Here is a 24,996-nt window from a genome sequence, read left to right as displayed (position 1 = left end):
TGACGCATCAAGTTCTCATTTCCATGAAAATGCGTGTAAAATGACTCGAAGTCAATGATTGCGACTTAAAAACTTTCTATTTCTCTTATTTTTTTAAACTTGGAAAATTCACGTCATTAAACTTTTTTTGTGTGTGCATTACCTGTTTTGTGTAAAAAAAAAAAAAAACCATGATCACTTAGAGCACTGTACATGGTATTTTTAAGTCTATGCTTAAGCACTGAAAATTCCTTATGAAAAAGTTTGAACAGGTCATTGCAGAGAGAGCAGTACGATAAATCCCTCTGTACCAGTTCCAGCGATGTGCTACCCTTGGCCACTGCTGTTTCGTCCAGACCGTTCCTCCATTTACGGAGCTTCGTTTTTTGTTTCTTGAGGAGGTCCTAGACTTACAGCACCATCTGCAGTGGCTCTGGTGCGCACGTCTTAAGTGCCCTGGGTGGGGGACAGGCTACATGGACACCCCATTAGCCAGATGTCAGCACCCAAGTGTTTCAGCCTTTCTTTCATTTTCTTTCCCTTTATCCACTCCCGCCCCCCCCCCCCCCGCCCGCCGGTCCTCCAGCTGCTCATTCATTCTATTGCTTAGCTCGTCTGTGGTGTTCACGCCTTCAAATTCTGCTTGGTTCTCCTGCCTCACCTCTTTTAGGATGTTACTAAGTTCATTTTTAAACTCTTGGACTGTCTGTTCTTAAATGTTAGAACGCGCTCCGATGGGGTCTCTCATCCGCGCTACTGTTCTAATTTTCAAACAGCTGCACGCCTCGCATGTCCTTTCTCCCCACAAGGTCATCTTCTCCTTATGAAGTCCGGCCACCAGGTGGCTGGTGTGGATGGCGAGGCAGGCGGACGAGCTGGGGGTGGGGCAGCAGGTCTGTCACCAGAGTCCTTGGTCGCCCCGTGCCTACGGTGGGGAAGGGGTGCTCACAGCACGGGGCCTTTGCACGGCCCTGGTCTGCTCCGGAGGACTTGGTGCCAAGTGAGTGTTCAGCCGCGTGCCCTGCCCCGCGCACACGCGTGCACGTGTTTATGGTCAGTGTGATGGGTCCGAGGGCCGCGGCGCCCGCTTCACCGACGTGCTACAACGCGCGGCAGTCTTGCAGGCCCAGGAGTTCTTCTGGGGGCTCCTGCCCGCCGTCACCTCCGGAGCCAGCACTGCGTCGGGCCTGAGGGTCTGACCAGAACAGGGGAAGCAATGGGACTGCTGTCACAGTCTGGCTCGGGCGAGGGCTCCTGTCACATGGGTGACAGTCTTCAGAAACCACAGGAACACGTCCCCGACTTTGTGCCACTCACAAGGGAACAGGTGTGTCTCCAGTGTGATCGGCACGTCCTGCGCCGCTTTCCAGGCACCGGGAGGACGCGGCCGATGACGGACCCCAGGAGTCAGGATCTCGTTTTCGGCATAATTGTGGACTTACAAGAGGCGACTTTGCAGGATGGCCGGGCCCACCTGCTGGCTCCTCAGTCCTGGAACCCGGGGCCGTGGCGCCGGCCACGCCCCACGCGCCGGGCTCACTCAGGCTGCTCACGCCGCCTTCGTAAAGACATGGCTAATCACGACGCTGATCAGCTCATCGGAACTGGTGTTAACACTTGTTGATTTAACGGTTTCTCAGGCAGCTGCCCCGTCCGGCCCTGTCCTCCCTGCCAGAGGCTCCGCGGGCCCCGGCCGTGCCACAAGAGTCCTCTCGCCTTTCCCCAGGGGGATGCGCGCGGGAGGCACCGAGGACGAACTCGAGAGGGAGGCGCCGCTCCCAGCCCTGCTCTGCAGCCAAATCCGTCTTGTGATGCAACATATTGTCACTTAAATCTAGCTTTTTTTTGTGGGAAAAGAAATGAAAACGGAATCAAAACTGATGCAGAGAGCACGTGCGTTGTCTGTAGCAGTGCTGCTTTTTATTTGAGTGAGTTTTTGACTTTTCAAAAGATTTTCCTATTTTCACTTAATTATAGAAATATTCAGGAAAGACATTTTTTTTTAAAGGGGAAATAAAATTAAAATGGCCCGAAATCCCATCCTTCACCCATGGCGACCAGAGGGGTCCCGTCCAGACTGCTCCGCGTGCTCGTGCACCTGCTGACTGGAGCGCCCGCGTGTCTTCACTACCACGGACCTGGACATGCTTGCAGCCAGCTTCACCGAGGACATCCTCCTCCAGTGCTGGTCCCAAACAAACTGCTCTCCCTCGTAACCCGGCGGCTGGGCTGCCTCCCCGCCCACCCGGCACCCAGACCGTCTGGTTCCAGCTCTGCTGCCCGGTTTCTTGTCCCTCTGGCCCTGGGGGCTGCTGCCAGCACCCCTCCGTGCAGACAGGACAGGAGCAGGGGCGGCCCCCACCTCTCACGTGGGAGTGGCTGGGGGTGTAGGGGGCCCGTCCCCAAGGGAGGGGCTCGGAGCCACACACCGAAGACAGGACAAGAGGCTGGCGCCTCCGCACACTTTCCTGGGTTACGCTCTGCACCAAGGAGGGGAGGAGCGGGGAGGAGAGAGAACGTCGGCAGGCTGCAGCAGTGAGACATGGTTTTATTGAGAACATCTCCGGTCCTGTCTCCGTGACAGCGTCTCATGCTCGCTCTGGCCGCTCGCGGCACGGAGGAAGCTCATGCAGGTGGTCACGTCAGCACGCACACAGAGGACATGGGGAGGCGCCTCGGGGACAGGGCTCTTGGCTGAATTACATTCATACAGTGTCCGGATTCAGAAACAGAATTACAAGCATGTGACTCAAAGTCTGGAGAAGCAAACAGCTTTCGGGGCCGACTCCATGGATAGCCCCCACACAGGCTGCCTCTGGCCGTTGGTGGCTGTGTCCGGAAGGACGGCCCTGGTCCCTGACGAGTCACCAGCCCACCCTGAGAGAATCCCTGGGGCTGAGGGCTCGTTCCTGCAAACAGCGGACGGGGCGGTGCAGACGCTGCCGGGAACAGGCGCTCAGTCAGGACCGAGTCAGACCCTCCCCCTCCAGGCCGTGGGTGCGCAGAGCCCAGGGGGCCGTCACGGGACACGCCGGGGACAGGGACACACAGAACTGGACACACGTGATCGCAGCACTCTGCCCTTCCCGTCTGTATCCTTTTGATAAAAAGAAACCTTCTGAGAGATTCACCAATTTCACAGAATTTAGAGCTAATTTTACTCCTCACGCTCAATCAAGCTTATGGTTGGGAGAGACCTTGTATTTTGGTGTAAACTATTTTAGAAATGAAAAAACCCAGATGCTTCTTTTTGTTTTTGTTTGTTTTTGGAGGAAAAGGGCAGGCGGGCAGCCCCCCTCCCAGCGCTGCCTGGCTCCTCCCGCTCTGCCTGCCCCGAGGGGACGGGCCAGGCCCGCGTCAGACCACCAGGAAGGCCGTGATTGTAGCGTCTGGAGAGCAACAAGGTTATTTAAATAAAATAAATTCCACAGAAATTAATGCCTTGCGGGAATCTGGCGTGTACTCTTTAAGACATAATTGCTTCTGATGTAACAAAAGCCTCCGAGACAGGCAAAGGTGAAAGGTCCAGCGAGGACTGAGTCGTGGCCGTGGGCTCCGGTGTCCCTGCCTGTGGGGGGGGGGGGTCCCTGCCTGGGGGGATGGGGGCCCGGCCCTGGCGGGCGGGGGGAGGGCTGAGGAAAGCGGGCACAGCGGCCCCCACTCGGCCCCCAGGTGGGCCCTGGCCTGGGTCACAAAACGAGACTTCTCTCCAACGTGGGCCGTCCTGCCCACAGTCGGCTGCCCAGGGCGCCCGGGCACTGCAGGACGGCCAGTGTCTCCGCAGGATTCACAGCCCAGGTTTAGCCAACAAGGCAGGACGGAAACCCTCCCAACCCCTGCTGGTCAAAATGTCCTCAAAACTCGATTGTTCTCAAGAGATCAAGTTCTTGGTTGTGTCAGATTCTCTAAGCTCCCTCTAAAACCCAGAATAAGGACCCTGGGTACAAAGTAACACCCAGGCAGTCCTATACGGGGTGCATGGCGAGCACTGGGGGTGGGGTCAAGGCGGAGTCCCCTGATTTGCCTCACGGAGGGGTGACATTTCCTTCCCTTCCCTGCCCGCAGGGGAGCTGCTCCAGCTGCCCCGTCTGAGGCGTCGCTTCCTCCCGCCCAGCCCAGGGCCCGCCTGCATCCCCCACCCCAAGCCCGACCCGCGCCGCCCGGCCCCCAGCATCCTCCCGGGCCTGGTGCTCTCGGGGCATGAGCCCTCGCCAGGTCTGTCCTGGACAAGGCACAAGTCTGACCTGGGGAAGGCAGCTGCACACAGCTGGGGACCGCGAGGACCGCGAGGCATTCATCCCCCGGGGGCGGGGAGGGGGCCACGCTCAGGTCAGAGGGAAAAGCCGGGCGCCCCGCACATTCACGCGTGTGTGCAGCATCATTCCACTGGACTTTGTGACCAAAATCCCCTTATTTTTTAAAAAGTAAGTCCATCTCCCTCTCCCCATTAGAAAAAATACCATTTACAGAGACAAGAGTGAAAATGCAGGGGCCACAGGTGTTCTCTGAGTGCACGGGAGCCCACGGGGCGGGGCAGTCGGGGGGCGCCAGACCCCTTTCCCTTCATGGTGGAACCAAACTGGGTGCCCTGGGTGCTGAGGGCCCGAGCCCCTGCCGGGTGAGGGGCAGGAGGGGCAGGTGGCGTGAGCGGCCCTCATCCTGTAACCTGGACGCCCCGGCAGCGGGAACCCTGCCCTGCTCCCGCCCACGGGTGCACCACCTCAAGTCTGCGGGGGACACGGGGACACCAGAGGCACAGCGCTTGGGCTCAGCCCCGCTCTGAGTGCACAGGGCCTGGGCACAACGACAGCGGTCATTTCCCTCCTGCCCATGGAGGGCATGGGACACCCGGGCACACAGCTTGGTGCCTGGACTTCGCTGTGGAGGGATCTGCCTCTCTTTGCCTGCGGCACCCACGACACCACCCCCAGAACCGGGAATTGGGGCTGAGTCGGCAAAGGGCAGGAGCCCAGGCCCAGGTCCTGGGAGGAAGCAGCTTGGCAGGGGCGCGGGTCTTCCAGCTCGGGGCGGGGGGGGGCACCGCTGCCCCGACCTCTGACCCCGCCCACCCTGGGGCCAGCCGGGTGCTGTGGGGTGCTGGGCAGCGCCCTGGGTGCCCCAGGCACCAGCAGCACCTGTCCCTGCCGTGACATCGACCTCAGCCCTGGTGGGACCCTCACCACAGCGTGCAGCCTGGCCTGCTCTCAGCCTGAATCCGTCCGACACGTCACCCGCGTCTTCCACAAAGCTGGAAAGGATACTCTAAAACACAGCTTCAGTGGCTTTTCCAGGAATGAGTGTCCACTCACTTCACTCGTCCCCTCATGACGATCCTGGGGCGAAGGTCACATCTCCCTCTGCACTCAGAGGGAGATGCAGAGGGCTGCTCCCCGTGCCACCGCCCTGGGGTTCCTTCTAGTCCCGCAAAGGTAAACGCTGTTTAAAAAGCCTGAAGGAAGGGCCAGGGCGACTGGCCCTGTTTTGCCCACGATGTGGCCCTACGAGGGACACAGAAGCTTCTAGAGGAGGCTGAAGGCTGCAGGGCCGCCGGGAGCCGCTGTGCTGTGGGACTCGGGGGTGGGGGAGGGAGAGGGCCGCGGCCAGCGCCTGCGGGCGGGGCCTGGCGCCACTGTGGGACGGTTCCCTCAGGTTCCTACCCTCTCTGCTTCCTCGCCTCCTCCACATTGAAATGCTGTTTTGCAATGAAAATAATGTGGTGCAAGAGTGACCTGACCAATTACTCCTTATTTTATAAACCATGGTCCTAGTTCTGAATAAGTTAATTATTCAAGAATTTCACACAAAGTAATTTCTATTTTCCTAAACTTCAGGAAGCCCTACTCAGTAGAACTCAATTTCTAAATGTAAACTGAGATTGAAAGCAATCACTGGAGAATTCAGAAGGGGAGATGCCACCGTGGAGAGATGCCGGCGGGGCCCCGACGCCAGCCCCCCCCCACGCCCCACCCTCCCCGGTCCAGGTGTGAGGGTCCGGCCGCACTGCACCGTCAGGGTGTGAGTGAGAACTGGTCCTGCTCCGTGGGCTTCTCCACCCAGGCGCCCAGCCCGGCCTTGAGGAAGGCCCTGAACAGACAGGCCTTGGCCGCCTGGTACTCCTTGGCGACCAGCTTGGACTCGTGGTACACGTTGGGCTTAGAGATCTTGGCGCGCAGTAAGCTGGGGGGAACCTGTGAAAAGACACAGACAAGTGCCGCTGTCGAAGCCCAGCAGCAGAAAACAAAGCTCAGCAAGATGTCCAAAAAGTGGCGCTTCAAACGGCTGGCTTCTGGGGGGCCCCCAGCGATGGCGCCCCCTGGGGGCCGCGGCAGGCAGAGCTCCAGCTGGACGCCCTTGGAGGGTCCGTGTCCGCCACCCGAGTGGCAGCTTCACGTTAAACAGGCAGGTGCGGAGCCGCGCGCCGCAGAGGGCCCGGGGCCCCACGCCGCCGGCCCGCTCTTCTGGGCAACACGCTCAGCGCTTTACAGACAGCGCCTCGTGTGGGGTCCCCTCATCACAGGGAGCACTCGAGGCCCCCCACGGCACTGGCTGATGGTTTCTGGGAAGATCTTGAGAATAAACAGGACAGCCACCAGCGGGGGACGCGCCCGCCACGGGGACACTGCGACTTCTGTGTACAGTAAAAGCTCCCGACCTGACTTACAAACCAACGGAGATGGGTAACATACGGACGCACCATGTACAGCTTTGCGTGGGGGAAAAGGGCTGCTGCTCCAAACAAAACAAGACAGAAGGGTTTAAAGACCTTCCTGGAGCTTTAACTGAACCCCGAGCAGCACCCGGGCTGCGGGCCCGCATGTGGGACAGGACGTTCCTGGGAGGAGGAGCCGGGGTGGGGTGAGTCCCAGAGTCAGGCGGGAAGGACGGAGCCTGCTCTGATCTGCAGAGCCGGCCACGCTCTCGGCTCAGAGCCCTCGAGGACGGGCAGCCCCGTCTGGGTGGTGGCGGGGACAGCAGGGGGGCAGTGAAGACGGGCAGGCGGGGAGCAGGGCGCGTGGCCGCGAGGGCGCTCAGTACCTTGCCGTGCACACGCATCCAGCGACAGTACAACGCGTGCTTACACAGGCGAGACGCGCGGCCCAGCTCGTCCTTCCCCGTGGTGGCGTTGATGACCTCGATGGCCGCGTCGCCCACCGTCCAGTTGACACTGAAGTTGGGCGCCTTCCCAGGCTGCCGCGCCTCCGCGTTGCTGATGCCTGGAACGAGACAGGGGAGGTGACGCGGAGCCTCACGGGAGCCACACAAGAGACGTGTGGCACCAGCATGGGAGCCGCTCGGCGCTGCGGAGACCCAGCCCCAGGTGCGCCCTGCCCAGGCGCGTCTCCTCCCAGCAGCAACCTGTCCGGAGCCGCCCAGTGCACACCGGTCCGCAGGGAGGCGGCCAGGTTGCCCGAAACCTAAAACCGTGAGACTTCACGGCACTTCTGAGCTTACTGGGGGCCGAAGTCTCTAGAAGTGTGGGTGGCCCAGGTGCAGACGGGCCCCACCTCTGGGACTGATCCAGGGTCGCATAAAGCTGCGCTCCTTAGCGTGTCACACCCAGGTTTGGGGCTCCCGCCCGGCCCCTCCACGTGCTGTGTTCAAGACAGGCATCCGGCTCCTCCACCAGCGCACGGCGGCGCCCTCTCACCACGCCGCGCTCGCCCGCTAACTCAGCGGAGGCTCGCTGTGTGGCGCTGAGCGGAGAGGCGCTCGGGGGACGGGGCTGAGCACACACGACCACCGTGTGCACAGCCTAGTGATTCAACCTCGGGGACGACACGAGGCCACGCAAATTGCGGCTCCCAGACCTGGGCCAGGGCCGAGCCCCTTGCACTGACGGAGCTCCACCGGCTGCGCTCGCCCGGCCCGGTGCGCAGCCGGCGGGGTGTCCCCAGGGCCCGGGCCACTTCCAGTGCAAAGGCCTCTCTTCCTGAGGGCCGGGTGGCAGCTCGTCTGAAAGCAGCAAGAAAATTCACATTTACAGGCCACAACGCTGGGACACGCAGTTAAGGGACGATAGGTGCTGAATGTGCAATCAGGGCCCTTTCCGCGGGGATGAGGGGGCGCCTGCTCCGCCTGGCCTCACCAGTGCCCTTCCCGCCCGGGTGCGTGTTGCACGGACGCGCGGAGAGGCGGCGCCGCCTGTAACTGCACCCGACGGCTCCTTAGCGCCTGGGGTTTAACACTAGTCCCTGGACATGGCGGGACAGCTTCTCCTGGGGGAGGAGGGGCGGGGCGCTGGGCTCCCCTCAGGCTCGTGGGCTCTGCACCAGGTTTTGCAGTGGGTCGCAGTGACTCCAGGTTACGGGGCACCCAGTGATACCCCATCTACAGGAAGGCACAGATTCCTCCAACCACAAATCTGACCAGTTCCTACTGACCTTCTGTTTTGGCACCTGAATTCTACTGGCCACGGTGGCCACCTCTAAGGTCTTTTCCAAGCCCCTGGGGGGCGGCCCAGTGCCCACTGAGCAGCTCACACAGTCCTCCTGCCGACGTGATGACGAACTTGAGAGTGGGGTCAGGTTCCACCCAGGGAGCCAGGCCCAGGCTGCTCGACGGGGCAAGGGTGGAAAATGCCCACAGACAGAGCAGAGTGCAGGTCACCCTGCTGGTCCTGGGTCTGACCTATGGCTGACCCTCCCCAAGCTTCAGACCCACCTCTCCACCGCCTCTCACACTGCACACCCCGCATCTGCCTGGGGTGACAGGACGGGAGGGGCCGGGGTCAGCTCCTATGGGAACAGCCCTCCCGGTCCCTGCCCTGCTGCTAAGCAGACGCACTGCCGGGGCCTGTCCTGAAGCAGCAGCGGCAGGAACTTTCATCTCAGATCCTTCCTTGTCTCACTTCCCATTCGTCTGGCTGCTGCCCTAAGTTCACACATCCCAAGTGAAGCACCTGGAATTCTTGCCTCAGTCTCTGCCCAGCCTAGGACCGGGAGGCATGAAGCAAACCTCTGAGTAATAATCCTATAAAACCTGCCAGCCTGGATGACCGGGTGCGTGACTGAGCCCACAGACTCCTGGGACTGAGAGCACAGGGAGACCAAGGCGCCCAGAGTCCGGAGGACGGGGGCCCTGGGGTGTCCAGCGTGGGCTGGTCAGAGCACATATATTACTTGGCGCTGTGGAAGGACCACCTGCAGGGCGAGAGGAGAGTGCCCAGCACCCACATGGGACACACAGACACAAGATACACACTTGCAGAGATGAAAACCACCACACAGCTGAGTGAAAACGCTCTTGATGGAATTAACCACAGAATAAAAACTGTGGAATGAGTGAACTTAAAGATACAGTAACAAAAACTGTCTAAAATGAAATAGAGAGGAAAAAAGGAATTGGAAAAAAAAAAACCCCAGAAAATCAGAGAGCTGTTGGACAAATTTCAGCAGCCCAATATACATGCAACTGGAGTTCCTGAATGAGAGAAGAGAGAAGGGAGGGCAGAAAAAATATCTGCAGAAAAAAATCTCAAAAAAATTTCCAAATTTGGTGAAATCAGTGAGTCCACAGGTCTGTGAACCTCTGTGAAGCCCAATACAAGGAATGTGCAAAAAGCCAAAGCACGTCGTAACAAATCGCTCCGCGGCAGCATCAAGAGAAAGCACGATGGCCAGGGAGAAGACACACCAGCCCCGAGGGACAAAGACACGGACCGCCGAAGATGTCTCACCGGAAGCGGTGCCGACAGGACGGCTGGGGAACAGCATCCCTAAAGTGCCAGGAAGTCCAGCAGTGCCCCGGAAATAGGGTTCAAAAATGAAAGCAAACTAAGTATGTGTTCAGACATGCCAAAGCTGAAAGAATTCATCATTAGAAGCCACGCACTGCACGGAATGGGAGAGGAAGTCCTTCAGGCAGAGGGAGATGAGGGTCCACACAAAGGAGCGAGGAGTGCCAGAAGCGGTAAACCTCCCCCAAAGCTGACGACTGAAACAAAAGTAGCAGTGCGGGATGTCTAACATGCGTGAGAGCTAAACGGATGACAACAGCACGACAGGGGCAGGACAGAAACGGAAATGCGCTTTGTGAGGTTCTCACACTGAACACGAAATGGTCCAGCGTTGCTGGAAGGCAGATTGTGAGAAGCGGGAGGTGCAGACCACGAGCCCTAACGTACCTGCTAAGGTAGCAAAACAAAAAGTCCCAGCTTTTGTTAGAAGGAGTTAGAGAGGCAAAACAGACTCAATTCATGCAAAAAGATGCACGAAAGAGAGGAAAAGGGAACAAAGAGTATATAGGACAAATAGAGAATACGTAGCAAGATGACAAATTCAGACCTAACCGTATCAATAACCACAACAAATGTAAATGGCCTAAGTACCACACTGAAAAGGCAGAGATGTTAACTGGGGTGGGAAAAAGCAAAATCCGAATGCATGCTGCCTACAAGAAACATAATTTCAACATAAAATAGTATAAAATAGTTTTAAATAAAAGTATGGGCACAGATACTGTGCTGCCACAACTCAAAATTACCAGAGATAAAGAAAGTCATTTTATAATGAAAAAGGACATCAATTTATTAAGAGGAACCAACAACCCTAAATTTGTACCTAATCACAGAGCTGCAAAATAGCAAAAATTAAAAAAACTGGAAAGAGAAATAGACAAAAGCAGAATTACAGCCAAGAGATTCCTAGCACCCTCTCTCAAAAACTGACAGGCCGAGCAGAAGATCACCGTGGACACAGAAGATGCACACGACACAGTCGATCAACCTGATCTAACTGACAACTGACGGGACACTCTCCCCAGCAGCAGACACACGTCCTTCCCAAGTTTTCATGGGACACTTACAAAGATCACATCCTGGTCCTTAAATCAATTCTTAATAAATTTAAAAGGACTCAAGTCACAAAATGAAACTAATTTAGCACAGAAAGATCTCTGTAAAATGCCCTAGTATTTTGAACCTAAATAGCAGATTTCTAAATAACCCATGAGACAAAGTATTTTAAAATGAATGAAAATAACAGCACAACGTATCAACATTTGTGAAATGCTGTGAAATCAGTAAAGAAAGGTCTCTAAACAATGACCTCAACTAGCACCTTAAAGACTAGAAAAAAAAGAGCAATCAAAACATAAAGCAGAAAAAAGGGAATAATAAGGGTTAGAGCAGAAATCGTTGAGAAAAATAGAAAACAGCAGAAAAAAATCAATGAAACTAAAAGTTGGTTCTTAAGAGAAAAAAATCAGTAAAATTGATAAACTTCTAGCTAGACTGATAGGGGAAAAAGAGAAGACACAAATCATGATATAGGAAATTAAAGAGGAGCTACCACTGCAGCCCCCACAGACATGAAGAGGACAGTACATGAATGTCGTGAACACTTTTTTTGCCAATAAATTCAACAACTTAGATGAAACAGAGAAGTTCCCTAAAAGACACAAATCACCAAAGCTCACTCAAGAACAAACAGATCACATGAATAGCCCTGTATCTATTATAGAAACTGAATTTGTAGATACTTTCTCACAAAAAATCCTTTAGGCTCAGATGGAAAAAACTGATATCAAATCTAAACAAATTTCTCTGGAAAACAGAAGAGGAAGAAATGATTCTCAGCTCATTTTATGAAGCCAGCATTATCCTGATGCCAAAACCTGACAAAGAAATTTTTTGAAAACCTCCCCAAAACTAGAGACCAACATCCACACAGACCAGTGTACTACAGAAGCAAAAATTCATAAAAACACCATAAAAACAAAATTTTAGCAAACTGAATCCAACAACGTATAAAAAGAGTAATACATATGACTGTTAGAGTTGCTCTAGGAAGGCAAGGTTGGTTTAATATTTAAAGAAATCAATGTCACATTAACTTAAAAAAAAAAACAACTCCACAAACAATCATTTCAATAAAGTAGAAAAAAAGCATCTGGCAAAACCCAACATTAATTCCTGACTTATACCCCTTAGCAAGTTAGGACTAGAAGGAAATTGCCTTAAACTCATGAAAAGGAAAAGTGCGCAGGCAGCGTCATACTTCCGGGTGAGGCTGTGCGCTTGCCCCGAGGCTGCACGCGGGACAGGCTGGCGGCTCTGACTGCGTCGGCCCGGCCCTGCGCTGCAGGCCTGCCCAGGCGCAGGAAGGAGAGAGAAGTCAAAGGCGCCCAGATGTGCAGGAAGAGAGAAAACGTGAGCCACAGGCTCGCACAGAGAGCAGCTTCAGTCCAATCTGCAGAAAAGCTGCTGTAAGCGCTCTCTCGGTGTCCGTGCAGCGGACGACTGGAAGCTGAAGTACAGCCTTCAAAAGAGCATCAAAACTAGGAAGCACCTGGAGCTACATCTGACCAAAGACGTGTAAGGCGGGGGTGCTGTCAACCAGGGAGCACTGGCCCGTGAGGAAGCACAGGAGCCGAGTAAACGCGGAGACGCTCGGCCTCCGTCACCTGAAGACTCAAAACCCCGAGATGCTGGTTCTCCCCCGGCTGACCTGCATGTTCAGCACCATCTCAATCGAATCCAAGCCGGCTTCTGTGAACAAACTGGTAAGCTGATTATAAAATTGTTATGAAGATGCAAAAAGGACCTCAGTGGCCAAGACAACTTTGAAGAACTACAGAGCTGGAGGATTAGCCCCACCTGATCTCCAAATGCACAATGAAACTGCAGTTACCATGGCGTGATACTGGCTTCAAGACAGACAAGAGGTGAATGGAAAGCACCAGCGTCCAACACCAGACCTAAACATATACATGCAAACTGGTCTTTTAAAATATAAACTGAAAAAGCCCTCATTTTTGACAAAGGTGCAAAGGCAGTTCAGTAAAGGAGGCACTTTTCAACAAATGGTGCTGGAACAATTATCTTGGATGTTACAAAATGAGCTTCACCCTCACATCTATACAAACTTTCACTTCAAGTGGAGTCTAGTCCGAAATGTAAAAACTGAAACTAAAATTTCTAAGAACACAACATAGGGAGAAATCTTTGTGGCACAGACTCAGGCAGACATTTCTTGGCTACAATATCAAAAGCATGATCCAACAGAGAGAAACTGATGAACAGAATTTTATCAGAAATTTTATCCATATCAAAATATTATCTGGTCTCTGAAAGACCCTGCTGAGAGAGCAGAAAGATGAACGTTTCTAATCATGTCTGATAAAGGACTTGTATCCGGAGTATGTAAGTCGCTCTCAAAACTCAGTAGTAAGAAACGAGAAAAGTTTTGAACAATGTATCGGAGAAGTCACACAAGATGGCACCAGCACACGAAGAGAAGCTCGCATCCGTCAGTCACGCGGGAAGTACAAGCCAGAACCAGTGGGACACCACAGCCATCAGCATGTCCCAAACCGCTGCCCACACCAAGCGCTGGCTGGGGTGGGAAGGCCCTGGCTCGCTCCGGCAGTGCTGGCGGGAGGGGAAATAGTACAACCGCCTTGGGAAAGTGTGACAGTGTTTAAAAAGCTCAACGCACACCCAAGCCATGACCCAGCCTTCCCACCCCCACCCCGCGTTTACAGGAGAGGTGCTTGCACACGGGAGTTCTCGGCAGCTTCGCCTGAGGCAGTAGAAGACTGGAAACTGCCAGATACCGTCAACAGCTGCTGGATGAACAGACTGGCTGATCCCACAGCTGAACGTGACGCAGCGATGACAAGGGCTAACGAGCCACCGACAGACACAGCAAACATGGAGGAGTCGCAAAATAATGACATCATGCTGGATGGAATAAGCTAGACAAAAAAGCACACATCTCATGATTTTTGTAGAATCCTAGATTTTGTAAAATCCTAGAAAATGCAAACTAACCCATTTTGGCAGTACGCATGTGAGCGGCGGCCTGGGGAGGGCTGGAGAGAGCAGGGGCTGCGGGGGTGGGGGGGGTGGGGCTGGGACACCTGGAGCTGAGGGCGGGGTCGGCGTCTCCCCTGCGTGGTGGCAGGACCGATGCAGACGCGGGTCAGAACACAGGCCCTGTAAGTACAGTCTGTCGTATGTCGGGTGTGCCTCAGTGAAGCTCTGAAAAACACTACAGGGGCACATAAGAAGGAAGAACACTGTTCTCAGTAAAAAGGTAATACTTGTTCATTGCGGAAAATTCCAAAACCTCACACACACCCTGGAGAAGAAAACGAAAGCGCCAGCAGGCCAGCAGGCGCTGCGATAGTTTCAGTGGTTGGCAAGCAGGCGGGATCAGTGTGACGCACCAACGATGAGCACGTGTTTGTCCGTCAGACATTCCGACTGGGTAGGTGTTGGTGGGGCCCTGGCTGCTGTCTTTAGAAAAGAGAAAAAGCTTCTACGTAACTGTTAAAGGCGCCATAGACAGATTCCTCCCGTCGTCCCCCCCGATGGGAAGGAGCGCCAGCGTGCCCTCTGGAACGGCCTGAGACCAACCGGGCGCCTGCGAGGACCACACCTCAGCACCAGGGGCAAAGCTGCTCTCCACCTGGGATCCGGGGCGCGCTGCAAGTTCCATCTCCTGGCGTCTCATTTAGGCGTTGTGCGCCCACAGCCACAGGGGACGCTGTCCTGTGGTTGTTATTTGTGTTTCTCTGTCCAGTGTTAGAAGAAGGAGAGGTCAGCTGCCCTTTCCTGGGAAGCTGACGCACAGCTGGGATCGCAGCTCCCTGGCAGGCTGACCAAGCCGTCTGCAGGCTCATCAGAAGGCTGTCCGTCCCTCGACAGCGTTTCCAGCATCTTCCCTGGGAGCGCCGCCTGCCAGAGCTTTGTCACCCCCTCGGGTCGGTGTCAGCAGTTTCCGTCTCCTTACTCAGCCTTTGCCGTTGTCGCTGAGGCTTCCCAACTCATCAGCGTTAGAGGTACACACGGGGTCGTCCTGACGTCCCAGCGCCCTCAGGGCGCCCCGGCCCTCCTTCGTGACCAAGCCCGACGGCAGCGCGTCGCTTCGTGGTCCTTTCACGCCAGCATCGATTTTAACCCGCTCCCCCGTTTCCCTGCCTCCCCCTCGCTCTCTGTCTCCTTCCTTCCCCGGCCGCTGTTCGCTTTGCCGCACCTTCCTCTCCCGGGCTCCGGGCCCAGAGGCTGGCTCACCTTCACTCCCTCACTGGCCGGGACCCTGCCGAGCGGACCAGCGGCTCCCCCTCGCCACGTCTGACTCGTGTCCGCTGCATGGCCAGCAGTTTAAGTTCCAGTTTCGTCTCTAATCTGAGAATTGTTAAGAGCCTAACCTCTAAGTGGTTGAGCCATTCGACTTTAAATTTTAACCCTTTGTAGCCAGCCTTCAGTTTCAGCGCCTTGTGGTCAGAGAAACCACCTTCACCATCGATGAGTCTGGACTGAGCACTGAGCCCCTCCAGGGAGCCCGCTCCCAGCGCCACTTCCGATGGAGTCTGTCCTGCCTCCCACCAGCTGCTCAGGTCACGCCGGTATCAGTCACGTCCTCCAGAGAAGCAGAACCAGAGCTCGGAGAGTGGCCACGAGGGACTGGCTCACACCAGCTATGATGGGGTTGAGAAGTCCCTGCCGCCCGCAGACTGGAGGCCCAGGACAGCGGCGGCACGGTCAGTCTGAGACCAGAGGCCCGAGAGCTGGGGTGGGCGGGGCAAGTCCCAGGCACGCCGTGGGAGACGGTGAGCTGAGATGCCCTGGCTCCAACCACGAAGCAAGAAAAGGGGCAAGTTCTTTGTTCCTCACTTCCTGTTCTGTTCTGTTCTGCCCTCCGTGGATTAAATGCTGCCACCCTTGCCGGGGAGGGCAGTGTGCTTTACTGAGTCCACCGACTCCAAAGCTAGCCCACCTGGAAACACCTGCCAGACACCCCAGAAGCCATGACAATCTGGACGCCCTGTGGCCAGTCAAGGTGACACACAAATTCCCCTTCACAACACCTTACTTTTGTTTGCCTTTATTTGGACCTTCTTTCCTGAGCAGCCTTTTGAGTTTCCCAGAGTTTCCACGTCCCTTCACTTTTCTGTTGTTCACAAAAGCTTTGTCATAAAGACCACTCAGCTTCCCAGGCTCTTCGCTGAAACACACTCGCGTTCTTCTGAAAACATGTTCCTTTTGGAGCTCTCCAACGCGGCTCCCGGTCGCGACCCGGCGCTGTCCCTGTCCCTGTCCCTGTCCCTGTCCAGGCTTGCTGCTGAGCTACCTCCTCTCCATCGTGTCCTGGATTTACGGAGCATTCTTCTCAGAGCCCGCATTTCTCTCTTACATGTCTATTCCATTTTGCTGGAGCATCCTCACCTTTTTCTTCCTCCAAAAATATACGCCGGAGAAAATGCCTCTCAATCTTTGAACATCTGAAAACTACTACTTCGTCGTAACGCTTGACTCACCCTTGGTTGATAAAAAAAAGCTGGGACCAACGTGTTTTTCTCCTCAGAACAGGGAGGCCGTTTTGTCATTGTGCCGGCTTGCAAGGTCCCCGACGAGCGGCACATGAATCTGGTACTGACTGGAGTTAATTTAGAAGATTTCGGCATCTTTCCTCTGCCCTCGGTGCCCAAACCAGAAGGATGCGCTGGGGATGGGGATTTTCATCATTAGTTCTGCTCAGTGCTCAGCGCATCCTTCAGTTTTAATACTAACGCCTTCCTTCAGGATCAGCGGTTTTTCTCCTGTTACTTTCTCCTCTCGATTTTCTGTTTCTGAGATGCTGCCAGGCGGGAGCCGGGCCTCCGCATCAACTGCCACAGCTCCCAGCTCTTCCCACGCCTCACACTTTTCTGCTCGGAGTTATCTGAGATGTATCTGACGCACCCTCCCCTCTCCCCGCACGAGGATGTAAGCTCCGTGGGGGGCTGTTTTGCTCTGCTCACCCCGCACCCCACCACCCAGAACAGCGCCCCCCACTCACTGGAATGTGCTAAGTGAACACTTTCTAGAGCTTCGAGTGAGCATCTGCCTTCCGCACTTGCCGGCGGCTCCACGCACTTTGGGGGGACTAGCATTTGCATCCCCCTCTGTTCTGAGCCGTTTTCTCTCAGTTGTTCCACTTCTCATATAAGGTCATGCTCGTTTGTGTTTATTTTCCTCCGAAGTTTGACCATGCTCGTTCCCTTATGTCTGTGATCAATGCAAGTGGCTGGCGTGGCTGCTTCTGTTTCTTTCTGGGAAGTGGCTCCAGCTCCTGGGGAGCCTGGAAGAAAAGCCAGGACCCACGCCCCTCCTGGACCAAGAGCCCGAAGCCCAGTGCGGCCCCGCCTGGCTGTCCGAGGGAAGCGCGCCACGGCAGCCCTCCTGCAGGCCCGGCTGGCCGCTCCCCGTGCGACCCGGGGCACCGCTCGGTAGGGGACAAACACACGGCCCTCGAAGCTCCATGTCCTCACGTGACCAATTCTCTGCTGCCAGGACACCCTCACCTTCACTCTGGGGTGTTTTCCTCGGCACAGTTTTGTCAGGGTGTCACCAGCACACCTGGCCGACCACCAGCACCTGCCCAGTGTGCGGCCAGTCCCCTCAGGCCAAGCCAATGGTTTCCTTTGTGCTGCGCAAAAGCTTTTAGGTTTAACTAGGTCCCATTTGTTTATTTTTGCTTTTATTTCTTTTGCCTTGGAGATACATCCAAGAACATATTGCTACAATCTGTCAGAGTGTTCTGCCCATGTTTTCTTCTAGGAGTTTTATGGTTTCAGGTCTTATACTAGGTCGTTAAACCACTCTGAGCTTACTTCAGTGTGCGGTGCAAAGGAGCGCTGTGCCTCGCTGATGTGCACGCTGCTGCCCAGTCTTCCCAGCACCACTTGCTGAAGGGACTGTATTACCTCCACTGTGTATTCTCGCCTCCCTGGCACCAGTTAACTGAACACAGGCGCATCAGTCCGTGTCTGGGCTCTCTATTCCGTTCCACTGGGCGATGAGCCGGTGTCTGCGCCAGCACCATGCTGCGCTGACTGCTGCAGCTGCACTGACCGCTGCAGCTCTGTAGCACGGTCTGAAGTCCGGGAGGATTCTATCTTCAGCTTTGTTCTTTTTTTCTCAGGATTGCTTTGGCACTTTGGGGCATTTAGTGGTTCTATACGAATTTTAGGATTATTTGTTCAAGTTCTGTGAAAAACGGCATGAATAGTGGTAGGGATTGCATTAAATCTGCAGACTGCTTTGGGTGCAATGGCCATTTTAACAATATTAATTCTTCCAATCCAAGGACACAGGATATCCTTCTATATTTTTGTATCGCCTTCAGTTTCCTTCATCAGTGTTTTATAGTTTTCAGAGTTTAGGTCTTTTACCTCTTTGGTTAAGTTTATTACTAAGTATTTTATTCTGTTTGATGCAATTTTAAACAGAATTTTTTTTTTTTTTTTTTTTTTTTTTACTTTCTCTCTCTGATGTTCATTGTTAGTGTACAAAACAGCAGGTTTCTGTGTGGTGATCACGTCGTCCTGCAACCTTGCTGAGTTCACTTACTATCTGACAGTATTTGGGAGGAGACTGTAGGACTCCCTGTATAGAGTGTTGTGACATCTACAGACAGTGGCAGTTTTACCTCATTCCTTCCAAGTTGGATGCCTTTTACTTCTTTTTCTTGTCTGATTGCTATGGCTACGACTTCCAATACTATGTTAAATAGGAGTGGTGAGAGTGGGCATCCTTGTCTTGTTCCTGAATTTAGCAGGAAGGCATTCAGTTTTTCACCAGTGAGTACTATGCTGGTTGTGGGTTTGTTGTAAATGGCCTTTATTATGTTGAGGTATGTTCCCTCTACACCCACTTTAATGAGAGATTTTTTTTAATCATAAATGGATATTGAATTTTATCAAATTCTTTTTCTGTGTTTATTGAAATGACTATATGGCTTCCATCTTTATTTCTGTTAATGTGGTGTATCACAATGATTGATTTTCATATGTTGTGTCATCCTTGTGACACTGGGATGAATCTAACTTGACCACAGTATATGATCCTTGTTATGTATTGTTGAGTCCAGCTTGCTAATATTTCATTAATGATTTTTGCATCTATTTTCATCAAAGATATTGGTCCTTAATATTCTTTTTTGTAGTTTCTTTGTCTGGTTTTGGTATCAGGGTAACAGTGGCCTCATAGAATAAATTTGGGCGTATTCCACCCTCTTCAGGTTTTTTGAATAGTTTGAGAAGGATTGGTATAAATTCTTCTTTATACGTTTGGTAGAATTCCCCGTGAAGCCATCTGGTCCTGGACTTCTGTTTGCTAGGAGTTTTTGTTTTTGTTTTTGTTTTTAATTACAAATCAATTTCACTTCTAGTGATTGGTCTTGTTCAAATTGTCTGTTTCTTCTTGACAGTCTTGGCAGGCTGTACATTTCTAGAAATTTGTCCACTTCTTCTAGGTTGTCCAGTTTGATGGCATGTAACTGTTCACAGCGTTCTCTTATGATCGTTTGTATCTCTGTGATATTGGTTATAGTTCTCCTCTTTCGTTTCTTATGTTGTTTATTTAAGGCCTCTCTCTCTTCTTCTTGGTGAGCCTGGCTGAAGGTTTATCATTTTTTTTTTCATCTGTACAAAAGACCAGCTCTTGGTTTCGCTGGTCTTTTCTATTGTTTTTTTTTTTTTTTTAACCTCTATTTTATTTACTTCCTCTTCGATCTTTATTATTTCCTTCCTTCTGCTGACTTTGGGCTTTGTTCTTCTTTTCCTAATCTTTTTAAATGGTAGGTTAGGTTGTTTCTTTGAGATTTTTTTGTTTCTTGAGGAAGGCCTGTATTGCTGTGAACGTCCCTCTTAGAGCTGCTTTTGCAACATCCCACGTATTTTGGAAAGTTGTGTTTCCACTTTCATTTGTCTTGAGGTATTTTCTGATTTCCTCTTTGGTTCATTGCTGACCCACTGGCTTTTTAGTAGCTTGTTGTTTAGTCTCCATGTATTTGTTCTTTACCCGTTTTTATTCTAGTTTCACACCATTGTGGTTGAAAAATGCGCTCAAGCTGGCTGTGTTCCCTTATTTATTTTTTTATTGAGTTATCGCCAGTTTACAACGTTGTGTCAATTTCTGGTGCACAGCACAGTGCTTCAGGCATACGTGAACATACATATGTTCATTTCCACGCTCTTTTTCACCATAAGCCGCTGTAAGACACTGAATATATTTCTCTGTGCGGTGCAGTGTGAGCCTGTCTGCATACACCAGCTGCTCCCTCCACGTGTGTTTCTTCTGCTCTTCACACTGGGGGCTCCGCCCCAAAGGAGGGGATGGCGGAAGCAGCGGGGCTCGTGCGCTCACAGTGGTCCAGAGCGCCGCCTGTGTGGGCGTCCGTGGCTCTGCTCGGGTGCAGCCCTCAGCCTCCTCTCTCCACTGTGTGGCCGCCCCAGACCTAGTGCTGTGCCGTGTGTGGAGCTGGCGGGGCTGGACTAAGGCGCCTGGCAAGGCCGTCGTGGGAGTCCAGGTGGCCGCGCTGCCGTCAGAAGTCTGGGCTGCTTTGGGGCACCGCTTGGGTGAGCTCCAACAGCGGCCGCATCACCCTGCCTGGGCCCCACCCCGGGCCTCTGAGTCGCCTCTGCGTCCCTACATGGAGTCTCTTCCCCGGTCTTGGCCGCCCTGGGTCCAGTGCCAAGGTGTGGCGTGGAGTGAGCAGGGCCAGCGCGTTGGGCAGACCTCTCTCCATCTGGGCGGGCTCAGCCAGCACCGCGTCCTCCTCACGAGTTTAGTCCAGGCTTCTCCCAACTTCTATCTGTACCCCGGCTCTCCCAGCGGCCAGCCAGCCTTGCCTCCTGCACGTCGGACAAAGCCTGCGGCTCCACCCGCTGTCTCCCAGGGCAGGCATCTGCCCCTGCGCCCTCCCCTTTCCCAGGGAGCGACCTCCCCTTTCCTGGGAGCCCCCTCCCGTGAGTGCAGGCCCTGCCCCGGTGCTTTTCTTCCCATTCTGCCGATTCCGTGGGAACCTTCCTCGCAGCCTTGCCCTGGCTGTGCAGGAGTCCCGTGTCAGCGTCCGGCTGGCTCTCCGTGAGAATCTTCCCACAGGCGGATGGATTTTTGATGTGTCCGTGGCGGGAGGTGAGCTCCACACCATCTCCTCCTGCATCCTGATCTCTCCCTGCCTGTTACTGTTTTGTGACGGTGTCGGCAGTAGAGCCAGCACTGAGAGGAGTCTGACCCCATGAGCCGGGGCAGCCTGGCTGTCCCCACAGCCCCGGGACAGTCAAGCACCTTGGTCCTACCTCTTGAGATCTCTCGGGGTGCCTGACAGCACACCAGCCAGTCGAGAAACTCAGACTCAAGGGCCAACGGAGTGAACGAGACGCAGAACTGTTCTGAGACTCGCAGGTGTCGGATCTGAAACTCAACGGAAAAGGAGGAGTGCGAAGGCGCTGAGGCTCTGCTTCCAAGTCCCCGGGAAGAGCCGCACCTGAGCGTCTGAGGCGGGGCTCATGCGGCGCCGCTGCCACCGGCAGGTCCCTCCTGGGCGTTTACTTTCTATGCTGAAATGCAAGTGAAATCCTTCTCGTTTTAACCTTGTCGGCATTTGCAAGAACAGCCCATCGCTACATCGTTCATGAACGTCTGTCTTGTCTGCTCTGGTTTCCAGGCAAACCAGCTGCTCTCCGCGCCACCCCCCGCGCCATCCTCCGCAGCACGTCGTGGCCCATTCTCGTCGCTCCCCGAGGACGCAAAGCTCTCTCGCTGCTGTTACACACCACTCTGTCCCAGCATGGGAGTGGCCCGCGGTAAACTGAGAGGTGGAAAAAGAGCAACAACCTGCGTGACTGGTTACACGCACACGTCTGCACTGCAAGAGGACCAGAGGGGCCCCAGGATGCTGGTTCCTCCCTGGACCAGTCACTCACTCCCTGTGGGACCTCGCTGTGAGAGAGAGAGTTCTGAGGGCTTTGCCGTGGGGCCCTGCACAGGGCAGTGGGCCCTCCCAAACCGTTATGACAGCGACACCCCCTCCAGATTTCTCTGGACCAAATCTTTCATCTGGGTGGCACCTGTCGTGGTATCTGCCTCTGAGCTGGATTCCCCGGGAGGCCGGACCTCGCTGCTGCTCTGCGGGGCATCCTGCTGCCCTCCCTCTCAGGCCTTGCTCCCCTACCCCAAGGTGTCTTCTCCCGGCTCCCTGCAGTGCCAATGTGAGCTCTCTCAAAGGGACACAAAACACCACTGGTTCCAAATAAAGCATTTATCCGAAGTGAGCCATTTCAAACAGTTTGCATTCTGAAATAGACTTTGAGGCCAGTGACCTTGTCTCCCGGCTCAGCATTCGAGAAACGCTTGCTCCCTGAGACCTGAGGCTGTCCCCGAGTTTCACTGGTCTGGGAGGGCTGTGCTGATACTCGGCCCAGCCCATCCTGGGCAGGTGAAGAAGCCGCACGGGGCTGCCGATGAGGCGAGCTCCAAGCCAGGCCTGCGGCAGGGGGCGCGACCGCAAGGGCTGAGCGTCCCGCTGGGGATCAGAAGTGATGTCAGGCAGGAAGACAGAAGAGCAGACTCTTTTGCTATTTATAACTTCATGTTTTTAACAAATCTGCACGGAGCAGCACCAAAGCAGTATTGTCCGCGTGTTCGTACAGATACGGATGCACCTCACGCACACGACGTGGGAAGAACACACCTGACCTCTGTCAGTGAGCCCTCCTCCCAGCACCTCAGAACACGCTTCCAGCAAAACGACCCTGTCTTTTCAGATCACGGTGACAGAGGCAACAATGCTCGGCACCGTTCAACCAGGCACCTGCCAACAGCTCTTCCTGAGCACCGCCCACGTGCCACGGACTCCACACGACGTTCCAGTGTCTATGAACATAAAAGACAAGCGACAGCTGAAATGAAACAGGGCAGTCTTCCTTCAGACACAGGCCAGAGACTAAACAGGGAAGATTATTTTCTGACTCATGAGAAATTCATACACCAGCACACACCAGAATACACTTACTTCACGTCTACCAGCAGAACGCCAACGGACGTGCGCTACAGCTTCAACTGACACGCCATCGCATTTTATCAGTCTATTTTTTTTCTTAAAAGATAACGGATAAGGTTAGAGAGCTGTAAGATTTGCCCCATAACAACCTTTGTTTTTCTCGGTTCTGGCAGAATTTATGTGCTTTAAGAGACATGCTTTCAAATAAAATTCCACACTGCTTTCCTCCAGTTAAAAATGTGCCAGTAGCGAGCACCACAGAACACGGCACACACACACACACACACACACACACACACACACACACACACACACACACGTCGAAAGAGGCATTCTAGTTTAGGGTTACGGGTTTAGTTCTGAGCTTAAAAAAAGTAAGTAAAGCGATATTTTCAAAAGGATAAAAATACCTTAACTGTGTCCTTTTAAACAAGGGCGAACTGAGAGCTTAGGACCCTTGAATTCAAAAGCGCTCGCTCACTTTACTGCTAGCCTCTGACACTCTAGAAGAAAAACAACAAACAACCGGTAACACAGGGCACGGGGGAGGGGGGTGGTCGCCCGCTTGTCCCGGCACGCGCTGCAGCACCGGCCTCCTCCGGGCGGCCCGCTCACCGCCGTGGGCGCCTGTCCCGCGAGGCCCAGCCCAGCTTAAGCTAGGGCGGCTGATGCCTGCGTAACCCTCGTGGCTGGCATCTGTGAGCCTCTACGGCTGAGACGTAAGGATGGGTGAACGGGCCGCACAGAGGTGCAGGACCTGGGCTGTAATTTCCCCATAAACGGCAAGGTTTTCAGTCGGCAAGAGACAGTAACCCCGAGGGACTCCCTTAAATGACCCATTGCCTCTGCCCTTCAGAAAGGCCAGCCCCCGCCACAGGGCAGCTGCCCCCGCCCAGAACTGTACTCCTAAGACTTCCACGCTGCAAACCAGGTCCGTGGGGAGAGGACACAGGCCATGGAGATACTTGCCGCTGAGCAGAGGCTTGTTGAGGGTGTAGAGGGGGGGCAAGTCTTCTATGTTGGAGATGCGCTGGTACATGGCCCTGGAGAGGTGGTCCCCATGGTACAGGCTGCCCAGGATGATGCTGGACAAGTAGATCGGCTCCACGAAGACGCTGAGCAAGGAGCCCTGGACGCCCACCACGTTCCACCTGGGGGCACAGGGACAGGAGCTCAGTGCGGGCGGCCTCGGGCTCACCACCCCACCGCGCTGACACCAACGTGCTGGGGTTCTGTGCACGTGCCAGCCATTCAAAGAGGAAACGGGTGACTCAGCAGCTAAACATTTTATAAAGAAAAACCTGCTTAAAAGTCATCTAGAGCTGGGACGATCTTTGGTCCGTGTTTCTCTTGACGACACATTTACTGAAGATCACTTAGGGAAAGGTGTCAGTAAGCCACGCTTCTCGTAAGAAAAATCAACCAGAAAAGCAAATCTCTGTTTTATTACGTTAATAAAGACGGGAGCCCTAAAGGAGCCCCTGCGCATGGGAGCTGATGCTTCCTGCTCCGAGAGGGGGTCAGCCCGCGCTCTGGCTCAAGCCAAATGGCTGGGACCACGGCCGCCTCCCCATCCCTGTCACAGGCCAGCGGCCAGCAAACCTTGGGACTTTCTCTCTGAACAGATCAGGGGCTGCTGGTGCCACTGCCTCTGCTGATCCCGGGTCAGGTCACCTCCTGCCCACTTCGCCGCCCCTCCCAAGGGCAATCCAGTGACCACAGCCCCCGCCCCCAGGGGCCCAGCCCAGGCAGGACAGGCCACTCTGAGTGCGAAACCTCCCGATACTCCCCATCTTCCTCCCAAACGACACCATCCCAGTCCCTGCCAGCCTGTCTGACCTGGCATTCCTCAGCTCCCTGCCTCCTGCCACCACCCCTCCCCCAGGCTCCGGCCGCCGGGCTCCTTCTGCTCCCTCAGGACCTTGACCACCATCCCTTCACCCTGGAACACAGTCCCCAGACAGTCCCTGGCCTCAGCGCCCCCATCTCTGTCTGCAGCCATCACCTGAGCCAAACTGGTCCCCACATTGGTTGGCTAACTTCCCGCAAAACTTACCCCCCCCCCCAAAACCCGCCCAAGTACAGAAGCTCCACACCGGAGGGTCTCTGTTTAATTCACTGGAGCTGCACACTTGGTACACGCAGAGCAGCAAATACGTGCTGAACAGGCAGTAAGTCCTGACTCCGACAGCCCAGGCCTCCCGCTCCCTAACAAGGAAATTAAAACCTGGTTTTCCTGCCCAGT

The 24,996-nt window shown here is 54.4% G+C and overlaps 1 protein-coding gene across 8 annotated transcripts in view; it reads right to left on the bottom strand.

Annotated features, from left to right (window-relative positions):
• Positions 1–2,507: 2,507 nt before the first annotated feature.
• Positions 2,508–24,996, bottom strand: part of ADARB1 (adenosine deaminase RNA specific B1) — a 112,585-nt gene continuing 90,096 nt past the window's right edge. For 5 of the 8 annotated variants that reach the window (XM_031460895.2, XM_031460911.2, XM_031460932.2 and 2 more), the window contains exons 8-10: positions 23,721–23,902; positions 7,015–7,193; positions 2,508–6,167 (exon numbers count right to left, since the gene is read on the bottom strand). In XM_031460895.2, the coding sequence (XP_031316755.1) occupies positions 5,988–6,167; positions 7,015–7,193; positions 23,721–23,902 (541 nt within the window). In that variant the 3' untranslated portion in view covers positions 2,508–5,987. Of the gene's footprint in view, positions 6,168–7,014; positions 7,194–21,351; positions 22,625–23,161; positions 23,255–23,720; positions 23,903–24,996 lie in introns of those variants that run through there. The other 3 variants (XM_031460924.2, XR_004139581.2, XR_004139582.2) reach the window with 3 other exon arrangements.

The sequence above is a fragment of the Camelus dromedarius genome, chromosome 2, assembly GCF_036321535.1.
Source record: "Camelus dromedarius isolate mCamDro1 chromosome 2, mCamDro1.pat, whole genome shotgun sequence".
Classification (NCBI taxonomy): Eukaryota; Metazoa; Chordata; class Mammalia; order Artiodactyla; family Camelidae; genus Camelus; species Camelus dromedarius.
Note: the sequence above shows the minus strand (reverse complement) of the source record. Positions and strands in the feature narration are given on the sequence as shown.